The 23,102-nt window shown below is 31.8% G+C and overlaps 2 protein-coding genes and 1 non-coding gene across 7 annotated transcripts; all 3 read right to left on the bottom strand.

The window, feature by feature from the left end:
- Positions 1-894: 894 nt before the first annotated feature.
- LOC110664726 (uncharacterized) lies at positions 895-7,037 on the bottom strand. Of its 3 annotated transcripts, XM_021824554.2 has the most exons (6): positions 6,925-6,999; positions 6,633-6,795; positions 6,416-6,509; positions 4,787-4,986; positions 3,262-3,380; positions 895-1,323 (listed from the first exon to the last, which is right to left on the bottom strand). In XM_021824554.2, exons 1-5 carry the CDS (start codon positions 6,982-6,984, stop codon positions 3,271-3,273), a joined length of 627 nt encoding a protein of 208 aa, XP_021680246.2. In that variant the 5' UTR covers positions 6,985-6,999; the 3' UTR covers positions 895-1,323; positions 3,262-3,270. The 3 variants fall into 3 exon arrangements, with proteins under 3 accessions (XP_021680246.2, XP_021680247.2, XP_021680245.2); XM_021824555.2 differs by lacking the exon at positions 895-1,323 and having other exon boundaries at positions 3,014-3,380; XM_021824553.2 differs by lacking the exons at positions 895-1,323; positions 3,262-3,380 and having other exon boundaries at positions 4,560-4,986; positions 6,925-7,037.
- A 1,172-nt stretch (positions 7,038-8,209) lies between these two features.
- Positions 8,210-12,193, bottom strand: LOC110664725 (uncharacterized). The gene is made up of 2 exons (XR_009151425.1): positions 12,046-12,193; positions 8,210-8,599 (listed from the first exon to the last, which is right to left on the bottom strand). It is a non-coding gene; the product is annotated as an uncharacterized LOC110664725 (transcript).
- Positions 12,194-14,658: 2,465 nt separating this feature from the next.
- Positions 14,659-21,435, bottom strand: LOC110664724 (uncharacterized). Of its 3 annotated transcripts, XM_021824548.2 has the most exons (10): positions 21,153-21,370; positions 20,287-20,460; positions 19,644-19,811; positions 19,424-19,541; positions 19,022-19,302; positions 18,863-18,931; positions 18,715-18,771; positions 16,314-16,366; positions 16,149-16,224; positions 14,659-16,001 (listed from the first exon to the last, which is right to left on the bottom strand). In XM_021824548.2, exons 1-10 carry the CDS (start codon positions 21,191-21,193, stop codon positions 15,041-15,043), a joined length of 1,998 nt encoding a protein of 665 aa, XP_021680240.2. In that variant the 5' UTR covers positions 21,194-21,370; the 3' UTR covers positions 14,659-15,040. The 3 variants fall into 3 exon arrangements, with proteins under 3 accessions (XP_021680240.2, XP_021680239.2, XP_021680241.2); XM_021824547.2 differs by having other exon boundaries at positions 19,424-19,811; positions 21,153-21,435; XM_021824549.2 differs by having other exon boundaries at positions 19,424-19,811; positions 20,287-20,465; positions 21,153-21,366.
- Positions 21,436-23,102: the final 1,667 nt, after the last annotated feature.

The raw sequence follows: 23,102 nt of genomic DNA, 5'->3' as shown, positions 1-23,102 counted from the left end.
TTACACTCATAGGCTATTAGACCTTTTTTTTTCTTTATTTTTAATTCTTATTAGATAAGATGTAAGAGAAGTTATAGGCTACAAATCATAGGACAGTAACTAAATTAAAATATAAATAGTGATTGTAGGAAGGATAAATTAGTCGATATGAATTTTATTAATTAAATTAGTTATGACCTCAGCAAATATAGTTGGGAAAATAGGAGTTCCCTTCTGAAAAATTAGTTTCAAATGGAATTTTATCTAGATGATTTTAATGATATGATATTAGAATGCTTAAACTCTAATTAATAAGAAAGAGACTCCAACCTTTTTAAATGGATATAGTATTAAACACCATTCTTACCTTAATTATAATTTCCAATGGTGCCAGAAAGGAAAAAAAAAATACTATACAGAATAGTATTATGGTCCTTCAATCTCACATGAATTTTGGCCCCACCCTACATCATCCACATGCTTATAAAGGGTCAAAATCATAACCACTACCATCAAGATAGTCTTATTCCACCTCGATTCCTCCACATTAATATGATAATTAAATATTACCTCTACTTAAGAGTAATGAGAGTTGATGACGGAATGTTCAATGATTCATCTCATTAATTGTAACGAGGACATCAATTAATGATATCGGACCTCGGATCTAAGAATGTTATAATCATCGTATTTAGAGAGCCCTTATTTTACAATTTAAAAAAATAAATAAAAATAAAAAGTGGTGGCGCCGTGGAGAGGGGGAAGGGAAATCTATCTATCTGTTCTGCCCAAAAGATTCCCATTGAAACTGATAAGCAGCCAAACTCTCAACCAAGATGGACCCCTACTAGAAAGTGACCCAACAGAGATACACTTGGTGATTATGTACCCAACAGTGAACCCTACCCAATACTGACAATAGAAAAAGTAATTTGAATAAGGATCTACAAGTGCATAGAAGTCAAAATTTTGACCAGTCTCTTCCTACACACGTGACTCAATACCCTAATGGCAACTGCCTACAAATACTGTATCACTGCAAAAGTTTTGTAAGCTTGATAGTCCTCTTCCCTGAGGTTTTCAAAATTTAAACAGAACTAGTCGAACTTTAATGAAGCATGGTACCACAACAGTGCTAAGCTCTCTGCCAAAGTTTACAATATTATTGCTTGTAAAGATACGCTTTAACCAATTTTCCTCAGGAAATGTGTAAACAGTTGAAGCATATACAGTAGGTATTACAAGTAATGATGATGACTTTGCTTGCTTCCAGTAATTAAATTCCAAGCCGTTCTACTTGCACAAGTTCATGGAATTCTGCACTTGACGTGCAAGGCTGGAACACTATGGTCAAATAACCACGGCACACTTATAACAGATTTAGTGTCTGTTTGGCACTATGATTAAAGAGTTAAAATTATTTTTTAAGGAGAAAAAAAATATTATTTTAAATATTATTAAAAAAAAATTATTATTTTAATATTTTTAAGATTAAAATTTATTAAATTTAATTTTAAATCATTTTTAATATCCTTTAACTAATATATTTTAAAAAATATTTTTTTTAATAATAATTTAACAGTAATACAAAATAAGTCCTAAGTTATATATATTAACAAAAAAAAATGTACGTCATGCAACACGCTACGCATGCACCAAAAACTCACAGCTCTAACCTTAAGAAAACTATAATATGTCAGCAACTAAGTTTTAATATTATAAATTTGCGACGCACTTGAAGAGGAAAAAAACCATTTACTACAATCCAACATTCTAATAAATTGTAACAATAGCAATAAAAGCATGTTATAATATTAAAGAAAATGTTCTTCTCAACAACAATTTCAACAAGACCTGAGTTACATATATTCGCAAAAAAAAAAAAAAAAAAATGTCATGCACCATGTTACACATGCATCAAATGCTCATTGCTCTTGCCTTGAAAACACTATAATAAGTCAGCAACTTTCTAAGTTTTAATATTATAAACTTGCAACATGCTCAAAGAGGGAAAAAAACCATTTACAACAATCCAACATTCTCATAAATTGTAACAATAGCAATAAAAGGATGTAAGTAATGTTTTTTTTTTTTCATCAAATCAAAGCATTCAAAATAAATTTGATAATGCTATATTGTTAGTCTATTTATTTATCAATGCTATATTGCTAGTCTATTTATTTATTTTTCTAAATGTAATTTATTGATTTATAAATTTCATTTGTTAAATTATTTTATGGTAGAATGACAATATAGTCTCTAGAGTTTGCCATTATTCACAAGTTAATCCCTTATTTGGAGAATTACATTAGATAAAGATGGAGTCTTAACGAAAAGAAGACGAGTGCAGAGGTGTGACGTAGCGAAAGAGGATTTGGTACCAGAGAAGAGCTCCCACAATTGTTAGTTAATGGTAACAAGGAAGGGAGAAGACAGAGAGACTCTGTGTGCGTGTGTTGTTCGAGGGGAAGTGAGATTAGAGATTAGAAAGGATGGGTGATTTTAGCAAGGCTTTTGAGGGAATAAAAGTCTCAATTGTATCGCTCATTTGACTACTCTTTTATGCATTGATTGACAAAATATATTGAAAATTTTGGAAGGGACCTATAGTTGATAGAATCAAAATAGAATATTGACTCATGAATAATGACAAAACTTAAAGAGTACATTATGATTCTCCCTTTTTTTTTTATCAACTATACATTTTTACTATATTTTATTATAATTTATAAAAATTATATTTATTATATAATTCAATTAAATTTTGTCATATGATAAAAGTTAATTGAATTATATAAATATAATTTTTTATAAATGATAACACTATGTAATTACGATTTTAACTGTGATAGAAATCGTTTATATTAATATGTAATAAAAATTAATACTTAAATAAAAATAATTAAAAAAAAAATCAGAATGATTTAAAATCAATTATGTTTTAGTTTTTTAATTTGACACGATTCGATTCTATTTCAGTTTGATTTTCAGTTTGGCTAAAGCATGAGAACCAAAAATTATTCGAAAGTATACATTTCAAGACAAGCATTTCTCTCTATATTCTCCCCCAAAAATATAATTTCAATTGCTTTTAGAGTACATTTCTCTTAACTTCCACATTTACTTCTACTTCTCATTATTGAAATTTGACAGGAAGGTAGTGAGACAGCAATTATCACATGCTAACTCAGATTATGTTTGCACAAGATCAAATATTACTGCAGCATAGAAAAGATGCAAATGACTAGAAAACAGGAGTATGAAATTGATATCAAGACTTACCATTATTAGTTATGAATGATGGTAGTTGAAATTTGAAAGCAACATCGTCTTCAACTCATCAATATCCCTAAGCAATTTCTCATTCTCAAGGTTCATATTCTGTATCTCAACATGTAAAGCTGCAATTTAACTTGTAGAAGATCACTAAAAACTCTATTATGATCAAATGGATTTGATTGTTAGATATTTATATTCAATGCATAACTATCTCGCAAACAAATAGTACAAGAAATATCAAAACATAAAAAGTATTAACAGTATAACATTTATTGTATGTAACACCCTTACTTTTAGTTACATCTCATTTGACACTTGAACTTTATGAAAGTGTTAACTATTTAACTCCTGCGATTGATGATTGCGTGGACATTACTTGTATGCACTTTAACTTTTCATTACACTTGTATAAAGTTCAGGGGTTCAATAGTTACACTTTTATAAGTTTAAGGGTTTAACAATAACACTTTTGTAAAGTTCAGATATCAAATGAGATGCAACTAAAGGTGAGGTTTTGATGCTTTCGGCCAATATGATGCTTTCACAAAATCAAGAAAAAGGTAGATGCTGATAGTTCTTAAATCTGGACATCAAGTTGAGTTTACAGGAAAACTACTAGTTTGCAATAAAAAATAAATTATCAAACCTATTAATTAAATCAACCACGTTTAATTAAGATTCTGTTTTAAAATGTTATTATTGTTTTATGTCTCTTTAGTTCTTTGACAGAAGTGGACTTTGTTGCGAACTTGCATTGTACATTGGAAATACTTTGGTTAGTGACAAAAATTAAACCCAATGTCATGGAAACTTTTCTTCATTCAAACATATTGATTGTATTCTTTACATCACCTTAAGAATATATGTTTGGATAGTTTGAAAGCCCTATTCCACGAACCAAAAACAGGGAAAAAAGGAAAAATAGAACAACCTCAATTAAGAAGATATATTTGAATATATGAAGCAGATCACAAGGATTCAACACATTAAGAATATTTGTTTGGATAGTTTGAATGCAATATTCCATGAACCCAAAACATGGAAAAAAAAAAAAGAGGAGAATGGAAGAACATTAATTAAGAAGATATATTTTGATATGTGAAGCACATCACAAGGATTCCTTCACTTTAACATAAGGTAACCACCTAGATAAATTTCAAGTATGTTTATAGCCTTATTCTTTTTATCTAGACAAATCTGTTATCTAAGGATTTCATCAAATGTCCATCAAAAAAAAAAAAAAAAGGACCTCATCACATAAAAAGGATTGAATTAGTCAACCAAGAAATGCATGTAAATTATGTAAGCCATATTTGTAGACCTAACATATCAAAAAGTAACATATTAATAATGTAGTACAACCAAAAGATCTAAATGGATGTCCAATGGCTAGAGTGGCCAGGAAAAAAGAAAAAAAATGCAAAATAAATACTATGACAAAAAGTGGGGCTTGAAACCTTAGTTTGAAGCAATAAAACTTTAAAACATAAAAAGTTAAGGACTTGCTTATTATGTATAGTTGTATTACCAGAATTTGAATCCTGAAGATCCTGAAGAACTTCTTCCACAAATGCCAACATTGAATTCTTTAAAACATCATTTTTCTGATCCAAGAGACGGATTTCATTTTCAAAAAACTCTTTCTCTGATAACAGTTTCATGAGTTCATCATTTTCTCCTTTGTCAATTTCCCTCTGAAACTCTAGGCATTGCATGGCAAACTGTTCCCTTTATAGAATAAGTAGAGTCAGTATCAGTCTCTTTGCAAGAATAACATGAACCAAAGTAAGATCAGTCAAAGAAGGAACTATATTGATGTAGAACCAACTTAAGTACAGTCATAATCAGTCTCTTCACAAGAATAACATGAACCAAAGGAAGATCTGTCAAAGAAGGAACTATATTGATGTAGAACCAACTTAACATAAACACAAGGTGAACTAATTTTACAAACAACCAATGTTCTTATTCATTCTTTTTTAATGGCTAAGTTTCAATTCTAGTGTTTATCTGGTGCACTTGTATAGGCAACAATGCCCATTACAAAATGGGAAAATTCACACACAATAAGAAAGGCAAAGCCAAGAAAATTCCAGTATAATTAAAAAGAACTCTAATTTTCATAAATGGGAAAAGTTACATTAAAATTCCTAGGAAATAGCAAAATTGACATGGAATACCAAAAATAGTGGAAACGAACAAATAAACAAATGTAATTCATAAAATTTCTTTTCCATCTTATCTGCATCATGGATCATGTGTAAAAGCAAAATCTGTAGAAAATTTAATTGCAATTATGATTCTAACATCTAAATGATCTGTTTGTAATCTCCTACAATTCTGTTGAATTTTAAACTAATTTTTTAAGCCTTAAATACCACAAAGATGAAACGTTCTCTGGCAGTGACAGACCCAGGGGGGCTAAGGGGTGCCATGGTCCCCACTAAGCTGGTGAGAAAAAAAAATTTACCCAATATATATATATTATTTTGGCCCCCCTAAAAATAATTCGTGGCTCTGTCATTGTTCTCTAGCAAGCATCTTTGGCATTTGGGCATGCAAAAGTTAATGTCTAATCCTTCAACACTTAATATATAAATACTACTTCAAACCTTTTTGTACTTGTGAGAGAACAGGTTTCCTATGGAAGCAGTTGACCTATAAGACCTTCAAAAGATTTTAAAGTTACATATAAATGTACTTCAAACCCGCCAAAGATTAGCACAACAAAATTAAATTGTTAAAAGCTGTAGGTTTGAAGTAACTTCCAGAAGGATGAAATTTCATCGTAGATGTCACTAAAAATTGAATACTCAATCACATTTTTACTTTTTGTTCTAAGATATACAATATATTTCATCATCACCCACAAGACATTGCTGCACTTAAGGAAGCTAAAAAAATGGTAAAAGCTTCAAAATCTTTTATTTTTGAAACTATAAAAAGTATAAATAGACTTCAAATAAGATAATGCCAGAACGGAAAAGATGCAAGGAAAAATGCCAGACTACCATTCTGGACTTGGCAAGGCGAGGTTGGTAAATTAGAAGCCTTTCTGGTCCAAAAATAATACAAAACCCAGAGGCATAATCCATAGGAAAATAGACCAACAATGTATATTTGCACAAACTCTTGATAAGCTATTTCAGTCAATTACCGCTTATTGTTCATTCTTTTAAGCGTCTCCTCTCGCTTTTTTCTTAGACTAGACAGTTCCGCCTCCAATAATTTGGCAGATTTTCTTGATTCGTCTACACAATTATTTGAAAAGAATATAAATTCAGATTAAGCATATCCATGTAAAATAAGAACATCACTGAATTAAAACTGTTTTCTTTCCGAAATTGAATCAAGAGTATAAGAAACGGAATTACTTGTGACGGAGACCAATCCGATTATCTCAAATTGAGAGACGTAAATCGTCTTAGTGAGCTCCGATTCTCTGGCAGCCAAGGTGTATTCATATTCCGTACATTTCACGATCTCCGACTCGATCTCTCGCGTTACTTGAATATTGGCCTCAATTTCTTCATTTACCTTAAAAATTGTTGATTAAAGCGGGGAAACAAAAAGAAAGAGAAAAATTCAGTGAAGAATCATAACTGATAATGATGACGATAAGAAAACCCTACGTTAACAATTGCGTGTAAGAGAAGAGAAGAGAACTTGATCGAGCATGTCCTTAAGCGAAGAGATTTGACAGAGAATCACGCCTGAGTCGTCCATGGCGTTCTCTCTCCCTTGCAGTTCTGATTTGCCACGTTTTTCAAGTTTAGCACGTTAATAAATGGGATTTTTTTTTTATTATTAAATCATTTAAAAATCTTCCCAAAAATAAGAAATAATTATTTACTAGACCGATTCGTTGTAATTAATATATTGTATATATAATAAATATATTAAGTAATTACTTCCAAACTTTATAAATAATTTCATAAAAATTATTAATTTTTTTTATAAAATTTATTAAATTTTAATTTAATTTTATAAAAATTAATGTGAAAAGAAAATGAATTATACAACGGATATATTTTATATATTTTATTTTTTAAAAAATTAATAAAATAAAATAATTTTATTTATAAAATAATTAATAAATTAATTTAAAAATTTTTAATTTTTAATCACAATACTTTTTATAAAATTTTAATAAATTTTATAGATAACATTTGACATGAATTGACCAATGATTTATTGATTCAAATTAAATTAGAATTAATTTGATTCAAATTATAATTTAGTTTTTAAATAAAAAAAATCAAAACAAATTCTCAATTATTAATTTAACTCGAACCAAAACCAGCCCTTATTCTTTGGTTTAAAGCCTTTGATTCTACGAATGATAGCGTTAATCAGTGAATCGAACCAGTTTGGATTCCAAACAGTGAAGGTTCTGCCAACTTATTGAGTAATACACTTATAACACTTTGAGAAAAGAATCAAGATTTTAATCCTGAAATTATAGAGATTTCTTTGGCCAAACTCAAAAAAATAAAAAAAAAAATTCTCAAATGTAACCATCGTGCAAATCAAATAGGAGGCACGTGATTGGATATTTATTTGCGACCATATCCAAAATAAGTGGGATTAGACACCAATATTTTAATAAAATTACAATTTAATTCTTCCATTTTAATAAAATTAATTATTTAATTTTTTATATTAAAAAATACATTAATTAATTTTTATATTTTAATTTCATTTACTCTTTTAGTCCCTCTAATCAATTTAAATATTATTTTAAATTTCATTTAGTCCTTATAATTTAAAAAACATAACTATATAAAATCTCAAGTTCGAGCACCGGTCAGAGCCAACTGCACATAAAGAGAGAGAGAGAGAGAGAGAGAGGTAACTCCATGGCCAGCTTTCTAAATCTGGTCAAGAGGACATGTTATGGAGAGCTGCTCCACAGGACTGGTTACCATTTACCAGCTTACCATGCAAGAGCTCAACAAATCCATTTTAAGGCAGTTTAATAGATAATTAATATCAGTTTGATGTGAAAATCCACAATAACTCTATCAATGCTTGCAAAATAGCAAAAACACGCGCTCCTTTAACAGGGATACTACACTGTAATACGTGGTTTCCAGAAAGCTGATGTAAAGCAAAAACCTATACTGATGATTATTTTAGTTTTGAGAAAACCAACATCCTGAAAAAGTTCAGCAATCCCACCATATGTTGTAATGAAAACCAAGTGCAAAAACCACATCACCTGTGTTGTTCTTGTTTACAACTTCATTCAGGACAATGACATTCAACCATCCATCTTATTGGTGCCATTGGTTGTTTCTGGTTAAATATTAATGAGGGACTTCTCATGATGATGTCTGTCCTGCAGAAAGACACAATGATCAACAAACATTAAAACTGAAGAATTGGCAGAAACAAAGAGAACAAATAAATTAGGGAAATGAGAAATGCAATATAGCAGCTCTAAGCCAGATAGCATTGGATACTGTCATTTCAAAAACTAATTCAATAACCACTCGGCAAGACCAAATGAAATATGGCAATGTAATAAATATGGCTGAAAATTAACACTTAATATCGAGATATTCCTAGTATCAAATTTTCAATAGCTGATCCAATGGTTCTTCTATAATTTCAAATTTAATACATTTCCTGGTCCATTATATGGTTGCCTTCATCTTCTTGTGTTTTTCAGCAATTACACATACAGGCAAATGAAGGAAAAGGGAAATAGGCAAAGGCATAACAAACATTTTGCTGTTGCCAAATTCATTTACTACCGATATGATGTAATATTGAATTTGTTTAAAGAAACATAGGAACTCATATATGCCAGTATGAAATTAGTTGTTTCTTTTTCTGTTTAATTTGGTTGGCTCTGATGAACATGCCTAGCCCCACTCATTTTTCCTGCCTAAAGTATTTACACTCGCAAAGCTCAATATTTTTCATCCAATTCCAAAAGATCTACAGGTCTATAGAGTATTTTCTGACTGTAATTGTGCCATAAAAATTATATATTTTCACCAAATGAAGTTCCAAGAAGTGCTCCCAGGAAGTTATAGATTCTTATAACTTTTTTCTATATTTATTTTGATGGTTATAAACTCTTCAGGTGGACCTTCTTTTAGTTATTTTGATGGTCATCAGGTAGTTCATGGTCACATAAACAGAGGCTCTTCTTGCATAATTTCTAAACAGTGCAATTCTTAGAAGTACTGGCCTAGGATTAAATATATGTAAACTGCAAAATTACAACAGAATCTCCTTAACTCCTCTCCCTTTCTCACTTCATTTTTCCTCATCTACTTTTCCAACCAAGAAGTAAAATAAAACCAAATAAAATAGGCCCTGAAAACTGTGCCTGTATAGTGCAAACAAGAACTATAATTTATAATGTAACAAGAATGAGAGTGTACTGCACCTGGGTGTGCACAAACTCCGAGAACCAAATTGCAGCTGAATCTAGCTACTTCTCAATTAAGCTCCCATTTAGGTCTCAGGGCTTGTGCACAGAAGCACAAATGATACCAAACAGGCTCCAAATACTTTTGTTGAGTTAATTTTGCAGCAAACACATGTTGGAAAAAAAAGTACACTTCTATTCCAAAAACATTTAGCACATATACCAACCAAACAAGAAAAAGAAGCTTAAAGCAAAAAAAGGAGAAAGCCTATGGAAGAAGAGGTTCAAGCACTAAAACAAAGTGGAACTTGGGAGTTGACGACAATGCAAAGCCTGCCAATATAAAACTCAACATAGCGGATCAATTGAAAGATATATGGCTTGGTCTTCTTAAAAAAAAGGAAAAAAAAAAGATATATGGTTTGGTTGGTCGCTCATGGATAGATTATGATGAGGCATTTAGTACTATAAGCAAGATTGCTATTCTATGTGTCCTACTATGACTTTCAATCAGTAAGTCTTGGAAACTTTAGAAAATAGACGTCAAAAACAATTTTTCACAGATAATTGGATCATGACATATATCAAAAGCAATTGAGAGGATTTGATAGCAAGCCTTGCCCAGGTTACACATCTAAGCTGAAAAAAAAAAGTACCAACCATACAGGCTAAAACAGGCACCGAGAGGAAAGCATGATAAAGCAAGATAGCAGAAGGGTGGTTACTCAGTTGCACTAACATATTTGAGCGTGTTTGTAAGAAATGACAAACTGATAAGAGTGTTAGCTTACATGGATAACTTGATCATTCACTAGATATGATGAAGGTGAATTTTCTCAAAAAAAAGAGAACTCCATAGTGCAATTCGAAATGGAAGAGCTTGGAAAGTCGAAACACTTTCTTGGCCTTGAAGTGGAAAGTAAAAGGGATTGGTTGTTTTCTTTGCCAGAAAAAAGGTATACAAGATTCTCTTATGGAAATTTGGGATGCTCAAGTGCAAACCAATCTCAACCCCTAGAGAGGTCAATACTAAGCTATGCAATGGAGAAGGCAAACAATTGGAGGATGCCACTATAAATCAGTACTTGGTGAACAATTTTCTCCCTACGCATCACATGACCTGATATTCATTTGCATGAAGAAGCCTCATTTATAAGTTTGAAGCATGATGAGGTATGTCAAAGTTACTATAAAACTAATCAAGATAGAAGATTAAGTGGTTCACGAATTTACTCAATGACTCAGTAGCACCAAAGTTTCCATAGATCCCGGCACAGCTTGGCAATATTACAGAAAAGCAAGTCTCCATCGAGGGAGAAATGAAGATCAACACAACCTCCACCAAATTCTCTAGAACTCTAGTCTATTCATTATTTTCTGATAAGTTTTCAATAGTCGGTAACTAACATCATGAAAGTTTTTCATCTAAGATGGTGTCAATGAGTCTAGAGCTCTCTAACTATAACTCTTTTTAAGACATAAAATATGACTCTTTTTAACTATTACACTCTTTATCAACTCACTTTAACTCCCAATAAAACTCCAACTCATTTTCACCTGCTCAATATTACATGACTTCACCACAGTTGCAGAGTATTTTCACTCACACTTTGATTCTTCTTTGTTTCTCATTTATACACAAAGTACAATGAAACAAACCATATTTGTAGCCAAATGAATCAGCTAGAGGACAAGATAGGAGAACTCTAAAATACAGCTCTTGTCAGAGTTGGTAGTTGCAGACCACGGAAAAACTCATGAGGGAAAATTTGAGAAAGCTGAATAGTTCAAGAGAAAAGAGGTGTTCTCTTTCTTGAAAGTCCCAGCTGAACTAACAGTTCCATCATCACTTTCTAAACAGTGATTGAAATAGGAGGGTATGGTCAAATTCCTTTTTGGCTCCATTTAGACAGATGTCATTTCAAATTATGATGTATTTGAACCATTAGAAATCATGTTGAAATTTACAAGTTTTCACTTGATGAAACATAAATCCAAATCTTCATTCATCTCAACTATGCCTAAAAACAGAAAATATCAAAGGCAAACCTAACCTAAGAAATTGCAAGAATTTCACAACGATTCTGAAGGAATGGGTGTTGGAAAACTGCTGATTGCAAAGCCTTCGCTTAAGGAATGTAGTTAGAAAGGGACAAAAAAATGCTCCACTAGCAATAGTATATTAAAATTTACTATCCCCAGTAAAGAGCAAAATTTAATACATGAGAAATCAAAGAGTTATTACTGCTTTCAAATGACAGGAGAACAATCTGGCAGCATTGTATCTCAAGTCTACTATAAAACCAACAATGTAAAGAAAGAAAAGGACAATAGCCAAAGCAGATTAATGCCAATTCAAAAACTCACTAAACATCCAGAATCAACCGCTTGAAATCCATTACCTGCTTGTTTGTCAGCGTAGTGGGTTTACTCTCTCTCTCTCTCTCTCTCTCTCTCTCTCTCTCTCTCTCTCTCTTTATTTTTTACCATCCTTTTTCTCAGCAACCAAACAGGAAGAGTTAAAAAAACGCAGAAAGAAAAGAAAAGAAAAGAAAAACTAGATGGAGTCTTCAAGCTGATTCAACTTCTCTTTCTCCTTCAGTTCACTCTCATATTGTTTCAATCTCTCATTCATCTTCTCCTGTATATCCCAACAATAAATAAAAAAAAGAATACCAAATTAACACAAACAAACAAATAGAATATTATCTCAGTAGCTGAAAAGTACTAAAAGGTTAAAAATTTATAAAAGTTTCCAACTTTTCCAGCGAGTTTCTCAGTAACCAAACAGAAACACAGAGAGTGAAAAATTGAAACCTTGTAGGCGACTTCAACACGGTGCATAACGTAGAAACCAAGAATACCACCCAGAATTGTGCCGGTGATGATGCGAATGTAACCCCATTTCAGCGAATCCAACGCCATAATAATCCCTCTCTCCTTAGACCTCAGACCTCGGTCCTTTCCATCGGGAACCAAGGGCAACTTCAGTCACTGTGATTTTGTTTCTCCTCCCCACCTTAAACGCACCGTTTGGATTATAATTGTGCAGAGAAAGTGAATGTTTAAATATTATTTAATAAATTATTAGAATAAGGGAATTATTTTTTTTTATCTTGTGTATATTATATTATAAAATGAAATTTAAATATTTTAATCTAAATAATACCTATTTTCCAAAGAAAATATATTATATTAGCGTAAGAATTTGAAAAATAATTTTTTTTTTACTCTTTCTCTCTTTTATTCAATATTCAAACAAAATAATTTTAAAAAAATAATTTTTTTTTCTTCTCTTTTCTTTAAATGGTAAAAGTTATTAACGCTCATTTTAATTATTTTTTTAATTATAAAAGTTTTTGAAAAAAGTAAAATTAAGTATTATATGATCAAATTTATTTTTTAATTATGAAACTATCTTTTTTTTTTCTTGATAAATAGATATCATTTATAATTATCTATAATGAATTAAAAATATTTTAATTAACGTATCTATTTAAGATGGCAAAAAAAATTCTTCTTTTTTCTCTCATTTTGAGTGTTTCTTCTCTAACGTTAGGCCTTGCTCTTCTATTATGCATGGCGGTTTCTCTCTGCCCCTTCAAGCAGAGTCTCTCCTCGATCAATGGGTCTCTCTCTCCACCAACGAGTAGAGTTGTTTATAGGTTTTTGAGTAGGCGTTGAGCGGTGAGGGATCCTTAGGCTGCCCTTTGTGATGTGATTCTCTTTTTTTTTTTTTTTTTCCATTTTCTTGTCTTGCTTTGTCTTTGGTTTTGTTGCAGGTCTTATAATACAGAAAGAGACAACTTTTTTGGCAAATCTAATTCATTTGTGTGGTTGCATGTTAACTTGAGCATTGTTATGGGCTAGGCAAGAGGATGTTTTTGTTGTTGGGTAAAGAAGAAGAAAGCATCTCTAGGATTTAAAGAGTCAGCAAAACAAATTGCCGCCACCCTGACTAAACGAGATTGAGACACTAGCAGGGCTTTGCTCCTCCTTGATTCCTCCCCCTTGTATAGGTTGTCGATCTAGGTTCTAGTGGTTTCATAGGCTCCATGGTTTCGTTCTTTCTGCTTATTGTTTGTGGTTTCTAATTGGTTGCCTTATGGTGTTGCTTGGGTTGGACGAGTGTTTTCTCCTGTGTCGGACAATTCCCCCCTGTGTTGCCTCATGGGTTGCTTGGGATAAATTTAAGGTGGAAAGTAGAATGAGAAGAAAAATGTCATTCTTAACTGAACCAAACACAATTACTTTTCTATTTTTCAATTTGAAATTAGAGCTTTTCATTGTTTATTCCTCCATTTTATCAAGAAGGAAAGAAAATTTGACGAATCACCCTTGTAGAAACAACAAAATCTGAAAATGATAAAATAAAAAATCAAAATCAAAATATTCAACATATCTCTAAACGACGAGGATATAATTTTAGAAGGCAATCTTGCACATTCTTTAAGTTGAGTTTTTAATCCTCGTAAATAGAGAAAATCTCTTCTACCAACGCTTTACCTCCTTAATAGACCTCATCAATACAAGCAAAATTAGACTAATCCAATGAACTAAAAAATACCTGTGATTTACTACAAATAAAACAAAAATAGCGGATAGCAGAGACAAATGTTTTTTTTTTAAGTTTTTTTTAATGATAACAACAATATAACATAGTTTCATTGAAATTTTAGTGTGACAATAGGAGCAAGTGCCCCCATTGCCCCCAGCGCATACATTCCACCCTTGTTATTGATGATTGAGCTTGAATCTCTAAAGAATCTCCAAAGTTTAAAATTATTTAAAATTTTCTTTCTTAGTAAAGTTCTTTTGAATTTAGTGTCAACCCATCCAATTCTATTCAGAGGAAGAGAGTTCAGAATACACCTCATATTTGATTCGGTGGAAGACAGGTGCTAGAGGAAAAGCAGCAGAAGAAGAAGGTACAGCGTAGGAGCTACAGCTGAACTTCGAAAGTCGACAAAGGGAAGAATGCTAGAAATATGGTGGAGAAGGATCTATAACATCTCTTTAAAAAAACCCTAATCTCTGTATTACAAAGGTACAAACATTACCCAGGTGAACTTCCTACATCAAGGATACAACTTCTGTTTGCAAAATCCAATCAAGACAAGTCATGCTTTCCCGCAAAAACTAGTTGGGAAGGCAGCCAAGACTTGTATCTTCTTTTTTAGTATAATTGGCTCTAACTAGTATTCGAACTCAATAACTCAACCATAGGCAAAGCTAATTGGGCAAGACTCGAGACGTATATTCTGCTGCTAATTCTCTAATTAATTACACTGGACTGAAGCCTGTATGGATCTACTCAAGTCTCTACTCAATCATGTACAACAACTTGGCTCTAAAGGTACAACATGTATGACAAATCCAGAAAAGCATTGAGCACAGCTACTCGAGTACCGTCCTTCTGATTAAATGGTTTACTTGGCCTTTTCTCTTCGATCTTGAGGCCTCCTGATTAAACGGTTGCTTTTCAGTGGGCTTCACAAGCAGCAAGCGTGACATCACATAGGCTAGAAGTTCTTCATGGTGAGAGAATGTGAAGTCCAAGTGAGCATATTCAAACTCTTTATATGATACATCAACACCAGCATCCTTCATCAGCCTGTAATGCACTTTTACCATTGAATTCCGAATCACATTGTCCTTCCTTCCAGCAACGAGATCAACAGGAATATCAGTGAGCCCATAATATTCACCCAAGTCCAGAGGCTCTGGAGATCCATATGCTTTCATGTTGGCGGATGCACTTCCATAATCATACATTATAAATTTTTTTGCATGTTTCATTTGTGCAAGATGGTGAGCTACATAGAATGAAAGTCCCGGCATGTCATTCATGTTGTAGTGTGGTAATCCTAATACTCCTACCCAATTTGAGCTGTCTCCACCGACAACATAACTCATTAGAGTTTGAACCAGCCCTCCGACTGCAGGGTAGTTATGGAAGTCTCGAGCCAACTTGTTTAGCAACATGCGGAAGAATCTTGTGGGTATGTACAAGCCAGGTATAATAGGTCCTAGAATAGGGGCCAACAGAAGCAGCAGATACTCCATAGCTGTAAATGCCAGAGTGGAGTCATGATGGAAACCAGCAGGTGACAATAGAATCAATCTGGAAAGTCTATGAGGCTTTTCTTCAATACAGCGTGTGATAACATACATCAGCATGGCGGCTCCTCCCAAGCTATGGCTAATTGCACAGAGTTTGTAAGGTTGATCATCATTCATTTCTTCCTCAAGATCAGGCTGGCTAATTGTCAGTTCTGCAGTTTTAACTTGGTGAATCTTCTCTATCATTGCTGGGATATCCTCCATCCCATGCTCATTGATGGAATACCTCCAATACCTGTATTAATTTGCTACTTTCAATTAAGTCATCAGCATATTAATCAAGTGCATACAAGAAACTTGTCTTTTCCACATTTCATTGTCAAAGATGGAAATTAAAGATAGTTCCATGTTAAAAAACCACCATAATACCGAATTGACTTACTTTCGTGAGGAAATGTTCTTGTCAACATGTTCTCTAGAAACCAAACCACGAAAATTCCCAAGGAAAACATCAAACCCTGTGTAATAAGAAACCAGCAGCATGTTCTTCAATTTTAATAATATTGCATCAGAAGATGCATATAGTCTTGAGGCAAATGTTACCAACCTTGATCATATGCTGCAAAAGCTGGAGAGCCAACAATCCCTTTAGACACCCAACTGGACAATGAAAAGAAAAGAAGTGAATACATGAGACAAAAATATACTACAATGAAGGATCATGAAGATGAATAAAAAAGGAACCGGCAATTAATCTAATTAAACAAATTTTATTTACAAGATTAAAAAGATAGGGAAAAAAAAAGCACAGGAATTTTATAAAAAGAGACTGAAGGTGAAATGGGGAAGGTGCATCCAAGATCTAAATTATTCTCATGACAAGAAATAATATATCCACAAGGCTACCAACTACAAAAATATAATTGGCTAGCTTTAAGTAAAGCTAAAATAAGAGAATTCTAAGAAGATGGTGGCACATTCTTAATAGCATGGGCATCTTTACTTCAGAAAGAGGATCTTTATTATATATTCCCATCTTTAGGCTCTCTTGCGCAGAATGGCAAGAAAAACCCCATATTCAGAATTATCAAGTATCAAATATAGGATAAGAAAACTTTGAGGAAAAAGATGGGGTACACATGGTGCTGTGAAGCTGTGGCAGATTCAAAAAAAAAAAATTGCTGGGGTCAACATATAAAAAATTTTTCTGTGGTCAAATTTATTTTTTAATAAAAAAGTGTCTATTAACTTCTCATTTATAGAAATGTATCTATCATTAAAAAAGAGGGCCGAAAAAAAAAATTTAGAGTCAATATATAAAGAACTTTTTTATAGTCAAGATTTTTTTAATAAAAAAAGTGTCAACTGACTTTCCATTTGCAGAAATACATTTGTGATAAAAAAAAAAAAAAGAGATCTTAATAATTAAATTTATAAGAGGTCAATATGGCAAACACATATATACATAAGAGTAAAAAAGAAAGAGGATTTCAAACACAATAAACACTTGTCTACTAGTTTTATGACAAAACACGCTAAGATCATGTGCTTTTTTGCTAGAAAATTTTTTAGTGCATGGAAGATTAGATAAAAATAAATAAAATGATTGATTTATAATAAAAGTCCAGTTGAATAATTAATAATTTGATTTATGAAAATAAATATATACTTCCATAATGAACCTTGCACAATCTTCCTTGACACATGGTCTTTTAACATTTATCAATTGAAAAAAAAAATGACAAGCAATTATGAATTCTCAATTATGTGTTTAAACTCTTAACAATTTATGAGTTCTCAACATGTTGAGTGAAAAAGAAAAAAAAAAAAAAAAAAAGCAGCTTTGGAACTTTGCTTCGGTCTTTTCATTTAACTAAATTGAATATACTAGAGTAACTATATTTGATTAACATATGAAATTCTCTCCTTCAAGCTTTTTTTTTTTCATAGTCTTTTCAAATTATTTACGAATGATCATGCTATTTAACTGATTAAGACACTTTCATAAAGCAAATTTCACCATACTACCAGCAATATGTTTAATTAATTTTTAAAAATTGAGTTATTTTTCTAATCAGTTTGACAAATGTTAACTTCACAAGTATTTGATCATTATTATTTATTTATTTTTATTTTAAGAGTTGATAATAGAAAGATATGAAGTTTAAGGCAAATTAAGAATAAAATTCCTTATTTCTAATATCTTCTAGTATTCCACCATCAAAAATCATTAGTTAGATACAAAAATTATAATGTGTTGTGGTGATTATACATTCTTTTCATTTACAAATACAAAATAATGTCAAAACTATAATTATGTTATGTTGCTAACCTCTTTCCTTCATATTGTATTACACGTGCAAACTTATAGGCTCTGTTAGTTTCATGAAAAAGAAAAATATTTTTTGCATTTCCTAGAGTTTGGGAAACTCGGGAAAATTGATCAACAGAAAATATTTTCCTAATTAAAGGGAAATCTAAGTTATTTTTAACAAAAATGACTTTCTCTTTTCAAAAGATAAAGTCAATTTCTATTTTCTAGATTTTGATAATTTTATTAAAATGTGAAAATACTTAAACATTTATGACATAAATACATACCATGAATTTAACATTACAATCAAATAATGAAAAATATTTTCATTTAGAAAATATTTTCCAAATACAAGTTATTTTCTACGAAACAAACGGAGCCTTAATGTCTAAAAGTTTCATTTACAATAGAAAATACAGGAATTAGTAAATCAAGGACCATAATAAATAAATATTAAACCTTTTTGAAGAGTTGAAAATTACATATAATTAACTAGATATATAAAAACAGTTAAACATATTTCAAAAAATACTATATAAAAAATAAAATTTAATTGGTGTATTGCACAAGCATACGCTTAGTTATCAATAAAATAAAGTTTTGATTAAAAAAATATATATAAATCGACATGTCTGCAACATCATGCAGACAATTTTGCTTACATCATAAGAAACGAAGATACAAAAAGTCTTACCCCATGGATGAATCCAAAAGCCCATGCTGAAGGTAAAGAGCTTTCCGCGAATCACGTCTGCATCATCAAAACAGCATGTTCACTGGTTCAGGGAACAGTTGTTTAAGCAAACGCAACTCATTTGACTGGAGAAGAAACAAACAAATACCTGGGAATTCTTTCTAGAAGAAGAACATATCCGTCTGCAGTGATCACCCGAATTGCTTCATATGGGTATCTATAACAGATAGACAAGTGAAAACTAATAGAGCATATGTAGCTAAACATGAAGAATGGAATGACTAAGTTGACTAAGCAGTGCCCTCACCCAAGCTCTGTTATTACATCCTGACAAGTCCGAGCATCTGTATTCAGAGACTGGTGAAAGGTAGTTTTCCTTTCTGTAGGAGTTGGATCACTCTCTCCAAGGGTAGCGGTGGGAACAGATGTATCTGACATGCCATTAGTATCTTCATGGCCACTTCTCTGATATGAAAACCATCTGTATGGTATTCTCAAAACTTCTGATGGAGAAAGAAGAAAATGTGCAGCTTTATGGAAAAAATCAAATATTGCTTCTATGAATATCTCAATTGCCAGATGAAGATCCTGTTGCGACAACATAAAAGAGGCATGAGATAATGCGTAATAATGACACAAGAGGCAGAAAGGAACAGAAAAGAAAGAAAAGGAACAAGGATAGGTAACATATTAAAGTTCTTGCAGAAACCTCAATGACTCCACGTCTCCTGTCAGTGGTATGATGAATGACATGATCCTTTGGAGTATTCACTCTCCTAATAGAATGTAATCGTGAAGGCCTGTGGCTTCCCCTCATAAAGGAGGTCCTAATGTAAAATAAACGACAAAGACATAATGGTATCCCCAGCAAAAACCTCACAGGAAAGAGAATCCATGATAATAAGAGCATAGTCCATCCTTTCCGGTACCCGCTATTCTTCCTGAAAGAATTTGTCCGCGAGACTCGTGAACTTTGAGATAATGGTGATGCAGGACATATTCCATCACTATCTTCTTCTGCTGATGAATAATCCTCACTTGAAGTATCAGAATCCATTGACAGATCATGGATGAATTTGTTGAAAGAGGACACCCCACTATCATCATCAACATTCCACCCCAAAAACAGCGGGAAAAAAAAAAAAAGAGGAAGAAAAGAAATATCAACAACAATTAGGAGTTCCAACATAAGCAAGCTCTAAAGCAAGAAAGAATTTATGTGTAAATAATAATATTAACCATAAATTTGACTAAAGTTATTAAAGTAATATCTGATTAGTAAGCAGGTGACATTAAATGTCCCAACACCCCTTGCTATAGAAATCTATAAAAAGAATACATTCTCTTAAATAGTCAAGTACTGTGCAATCCCCCTGCTTCCCTTAACAGCATTAAAGTTTTGATTCACAAAGTTATACTCACATTAAGAAGAACATAAAAAAAAAAAAAAATCAACAAAAGCATCAAAATAAACATGAGAGGATCTTTCTAGAATAGCCAACTTCAATTAAAAATGAAAGATCTTAGTTGATCATATATAGAGAAGATTTCAGTATAATGGTCTAAACTTACTTCTCCATCCAGCGGGGGAATCGTGGTCCACGAACAGTTGGCCTAAGCTCCCAGCCATGAAGACCTTCAAGGATATTAGCCTTCCCTGGCAATAGCGTCAACAAAAGTGCTGACACTCCATTTATCAGCCTCACGATATTATGCAAAGACTCATAAGTGAATGTCTTCACTGACCTGCACTAAAAGCCAAAACAAAAACTTTTCTAATGAAGAAGCACTAGCAGCAACAAATAACTTGCTACCAAGTCAGTAACAGAATTTTATAATTACAGCAGCCAGTTAACATAGGTTGATTAAGAATTCATCAGCGTTACTCAACCAAATTTTTTCAGCTAAGAGTTCACCAATCTCATTACATCATTAAACAAGTGCAAAACCCACAAATTATTATAACAGACACTCCTTTCACCCTGCAAAAAATTCCATTTTTTAGAACTGCCACTTGGAAAATCTTCTTCAATTTTCCTCCTACTACTAGTCAAATGAAATCCCGAATTTTTTCTAAAAAAAAAAAAGCTCAAACCTTTCTTTGAAACCCAAAATTAATCAATTGAAACACCTACAAAATTTTGATCGGAGACTTGAAATTTACATGAATTAAACGACTACCAAACCAAAAACACTAGTACCACTCAAAATCTTCTCACCAGACCAAAGAAGGCAAAGTAAATAAAACCCTTTTATTAAATTCCAAAAAAAAAAATCAAAACAACAAAAATATCAATAATTCTCTTACCCACCTTCAACAACTCACACAAAAACCATCAAAAGAGCTAAAAAAACAGCAAAATCTCATTAAATGGCCACCAAATCAAATGTGAACATATATAATATGAAAGTGAAGTTTTTCAAGAGAAGGGACTCACTCTTTGGTTACAGCGAGGACAGTATCAACGAATCGCTGCATAATTGATCTTCAGAGATTTCTCAATTTATATTAGCGAAAATATAAATCGAAATCGAAATCAAATCCTAATCGCAGCCAAAGAGATAGAAAAAATCAGATAGTCAATAACAGAGAGAGAATTTAGAAGAAAATGAATTCCCAGACCGCCTTATAAGGCAAAGCAACGGCGATTCTTGCCTTACAAAGAAAGTCGGTGAATAGTAGTTTTTCCAAAGTCGCTGATTTTGTGTCAGAAAGTACACGTGTTTATAAATCATTGGACAGCCTGGCTATGTGTCGCTTTCGGGTTTGGCGCTGGTGAAGAAACGCAGTAATGAGTCAGTTCGGAGTTGAGTTGTGAGAGGGGACATAGATAATATTTACTCACGTGGATAATCGTTGAATGTGGATCGTCGACTTCACGTCAACGGCTGTGATGGGGGAAGAAGTTGTGGGCCCAATAAGTGTACGCTCGTGACTGTACCATCGTCGGCAGTGTGCCACGTCGCTGGTTAATTGGATGTTTGGCGCCATTTAGATCAAATTATAAACTCTAATTTTAAATTAATATATTTATTTGAAGGATTTTTAAAACTTATAAATTTAAATTTTTTAAAGGAAAAAACTATTACATTTTATTTGGATCGAAGGAAATAAAAAGAAAGAGAAAAAAATATTTATCATCTTCTCTTTATTTGGATAGTAAATAGGAAAAAAAATAAAAAAAAATTATATTTCTTAATTTTCCCTTATGAACCTAAAATATTTCTCTTTAAGTTAGAGTAAAATAAAAATAAATGAATAGAATTAAGTATTATTTATATTAAAATTATTTATACAATCCTTAATACTATATAATAACAAAAATATAAATTTATGGCAATTAAGTAATTTATTAGGAGAAAATTTTAATTTCTTCTCTATTTTAGCGAAGTATCCAAATAATATAATTTTTTTTCTTTATTTTCCCTCTTTAATTTCTTCTCAATTCCCTTACTCAATTGAGGATCCAAACAAAGGGTTAGTATTGCTAAGTAAATTAATATTATTTTATTTAATTTTAAAATTCATTATATATTTTCATTTAATTTTAAAGTAATTTAATATATATTTTTAGTGATTTTAATAATAAATATATTTATAATTTGAATAAAAACTTAGTTGAGTTTAGTTAAATATAATTATTTTTTTACAAGCACATTGATAATTAATCAATCACTTGCAAATAATTTAATCAAATATATGATTATTTAAAATTTTAAATATTTATAAATTTAAATTAAGATTACATTTGGTACAAGTATAATAAAATATAATCAATTATATAATAGAATAATTATTTACTATATTTGATTGTAAAATAAAAATATAAGTAAATTAATGTGATAATAATTTTTATTTTAATATTTAATTTATTTATAGTATTAATAATAAGTGATAATTGGTAATCGATTATTAGTGGTAGCTAAGTGACAGTAATAGTAGTAGTTATAGCGATGGTGGCAAGGTGAGAATAGCCCCCCGCAACCTGTTCGTTTGTGAACATGTTCGCGGGTAGTTCTGCAGAACAAGTTTCGATAATGATCATTTCACAAGTTCACCTACAAAAACCTTGTTATGACTTCTTCTTTTTCTAAATAATAAGGTTCAGTGGACTTCTTGTGACATTGTCGGCGGTAAACTGCCTACATCGCCGTAATCAGAGCACTTCACCAAACCATTCAATCAATTGGAGCGATGAGTGGTGCGTACAAAGAGCATGAATGTAGTAAACACGAGTTGATAACTAAGTGATAGTAGTGGTGGTAGTAATGATAGCAATAGCAATAACGATGGTGACAGCAGTGTAGAGATAATAATGATAGTAGTGGTAGTTAGTAGGGGAGAGCATTCAGTCGGTTCGGTTCCGAACTGAACCGAATACAAAAAA

Source organism: Hevea brasiliensis, chromosome 9 (genome assembly GCF_030052815.1).
Source record: "Hevea brasiliensis isolate MT/VB/25A 57/8 chromosome 9, ASM3005281v1, whole genome shotgun sequence".
NCBI lineage: Eukaryota > Viridiplantae > Streptophyta > Magnoliopsida > Malpighiales > Euphorbiaceae > Hevea > Hevea brasiliensis.
This window is presented reverse-complemented; position numbering and strand designations above follow the sequence as displayed.

Excerpts from the sequence above, each read along its gene's own strand:
- LOC110664724 (XM_021824547.2), bottom strand. The coding sequence starts at position 21,193 with ATGCAGCGATTCGTTGATACTGTCCTCGCTGTAACCAAAGA. Across the intron at positions 19,303-19,423 it reads GGAGACGTGGAGTCATTGAG|GATCTTCATCTGGCAATTGA; the intron begins GTTTCTGCAAGA and ends TTGTCGCAACAG. Across the intron at positions 18,932-19,021 it reads GATGTAATAACAGAGCTTGG|ATACCCATATGAAGCAATTC; the intron begins GTGAGGGCACTG and ends TATCTGTTATAG.
- LOC110664726 (XM_021824553.2), bottom strand. The coding sequence starts at position 6,984 with ATGGACGACTCAGGCGTGATTCTCTGTCAAATCTCTTCGCTTAAGGAC. Across the intron at positions 6,796-6,924 it reads TTAAGGACATGCTCGATCAA|GTAAATGAAGAAATTGAGGC; the intron begins GTTCTCTTCTCT and ends ACAATTTTTAAG. Across the intron at positions 4,987-6,415 it reads AAAAGAATGAACAATAAGCG|GGAACAGTTTGCCATGCAAT; the intron begins GTAATTGACTGA and ends TATTCTATAAAG.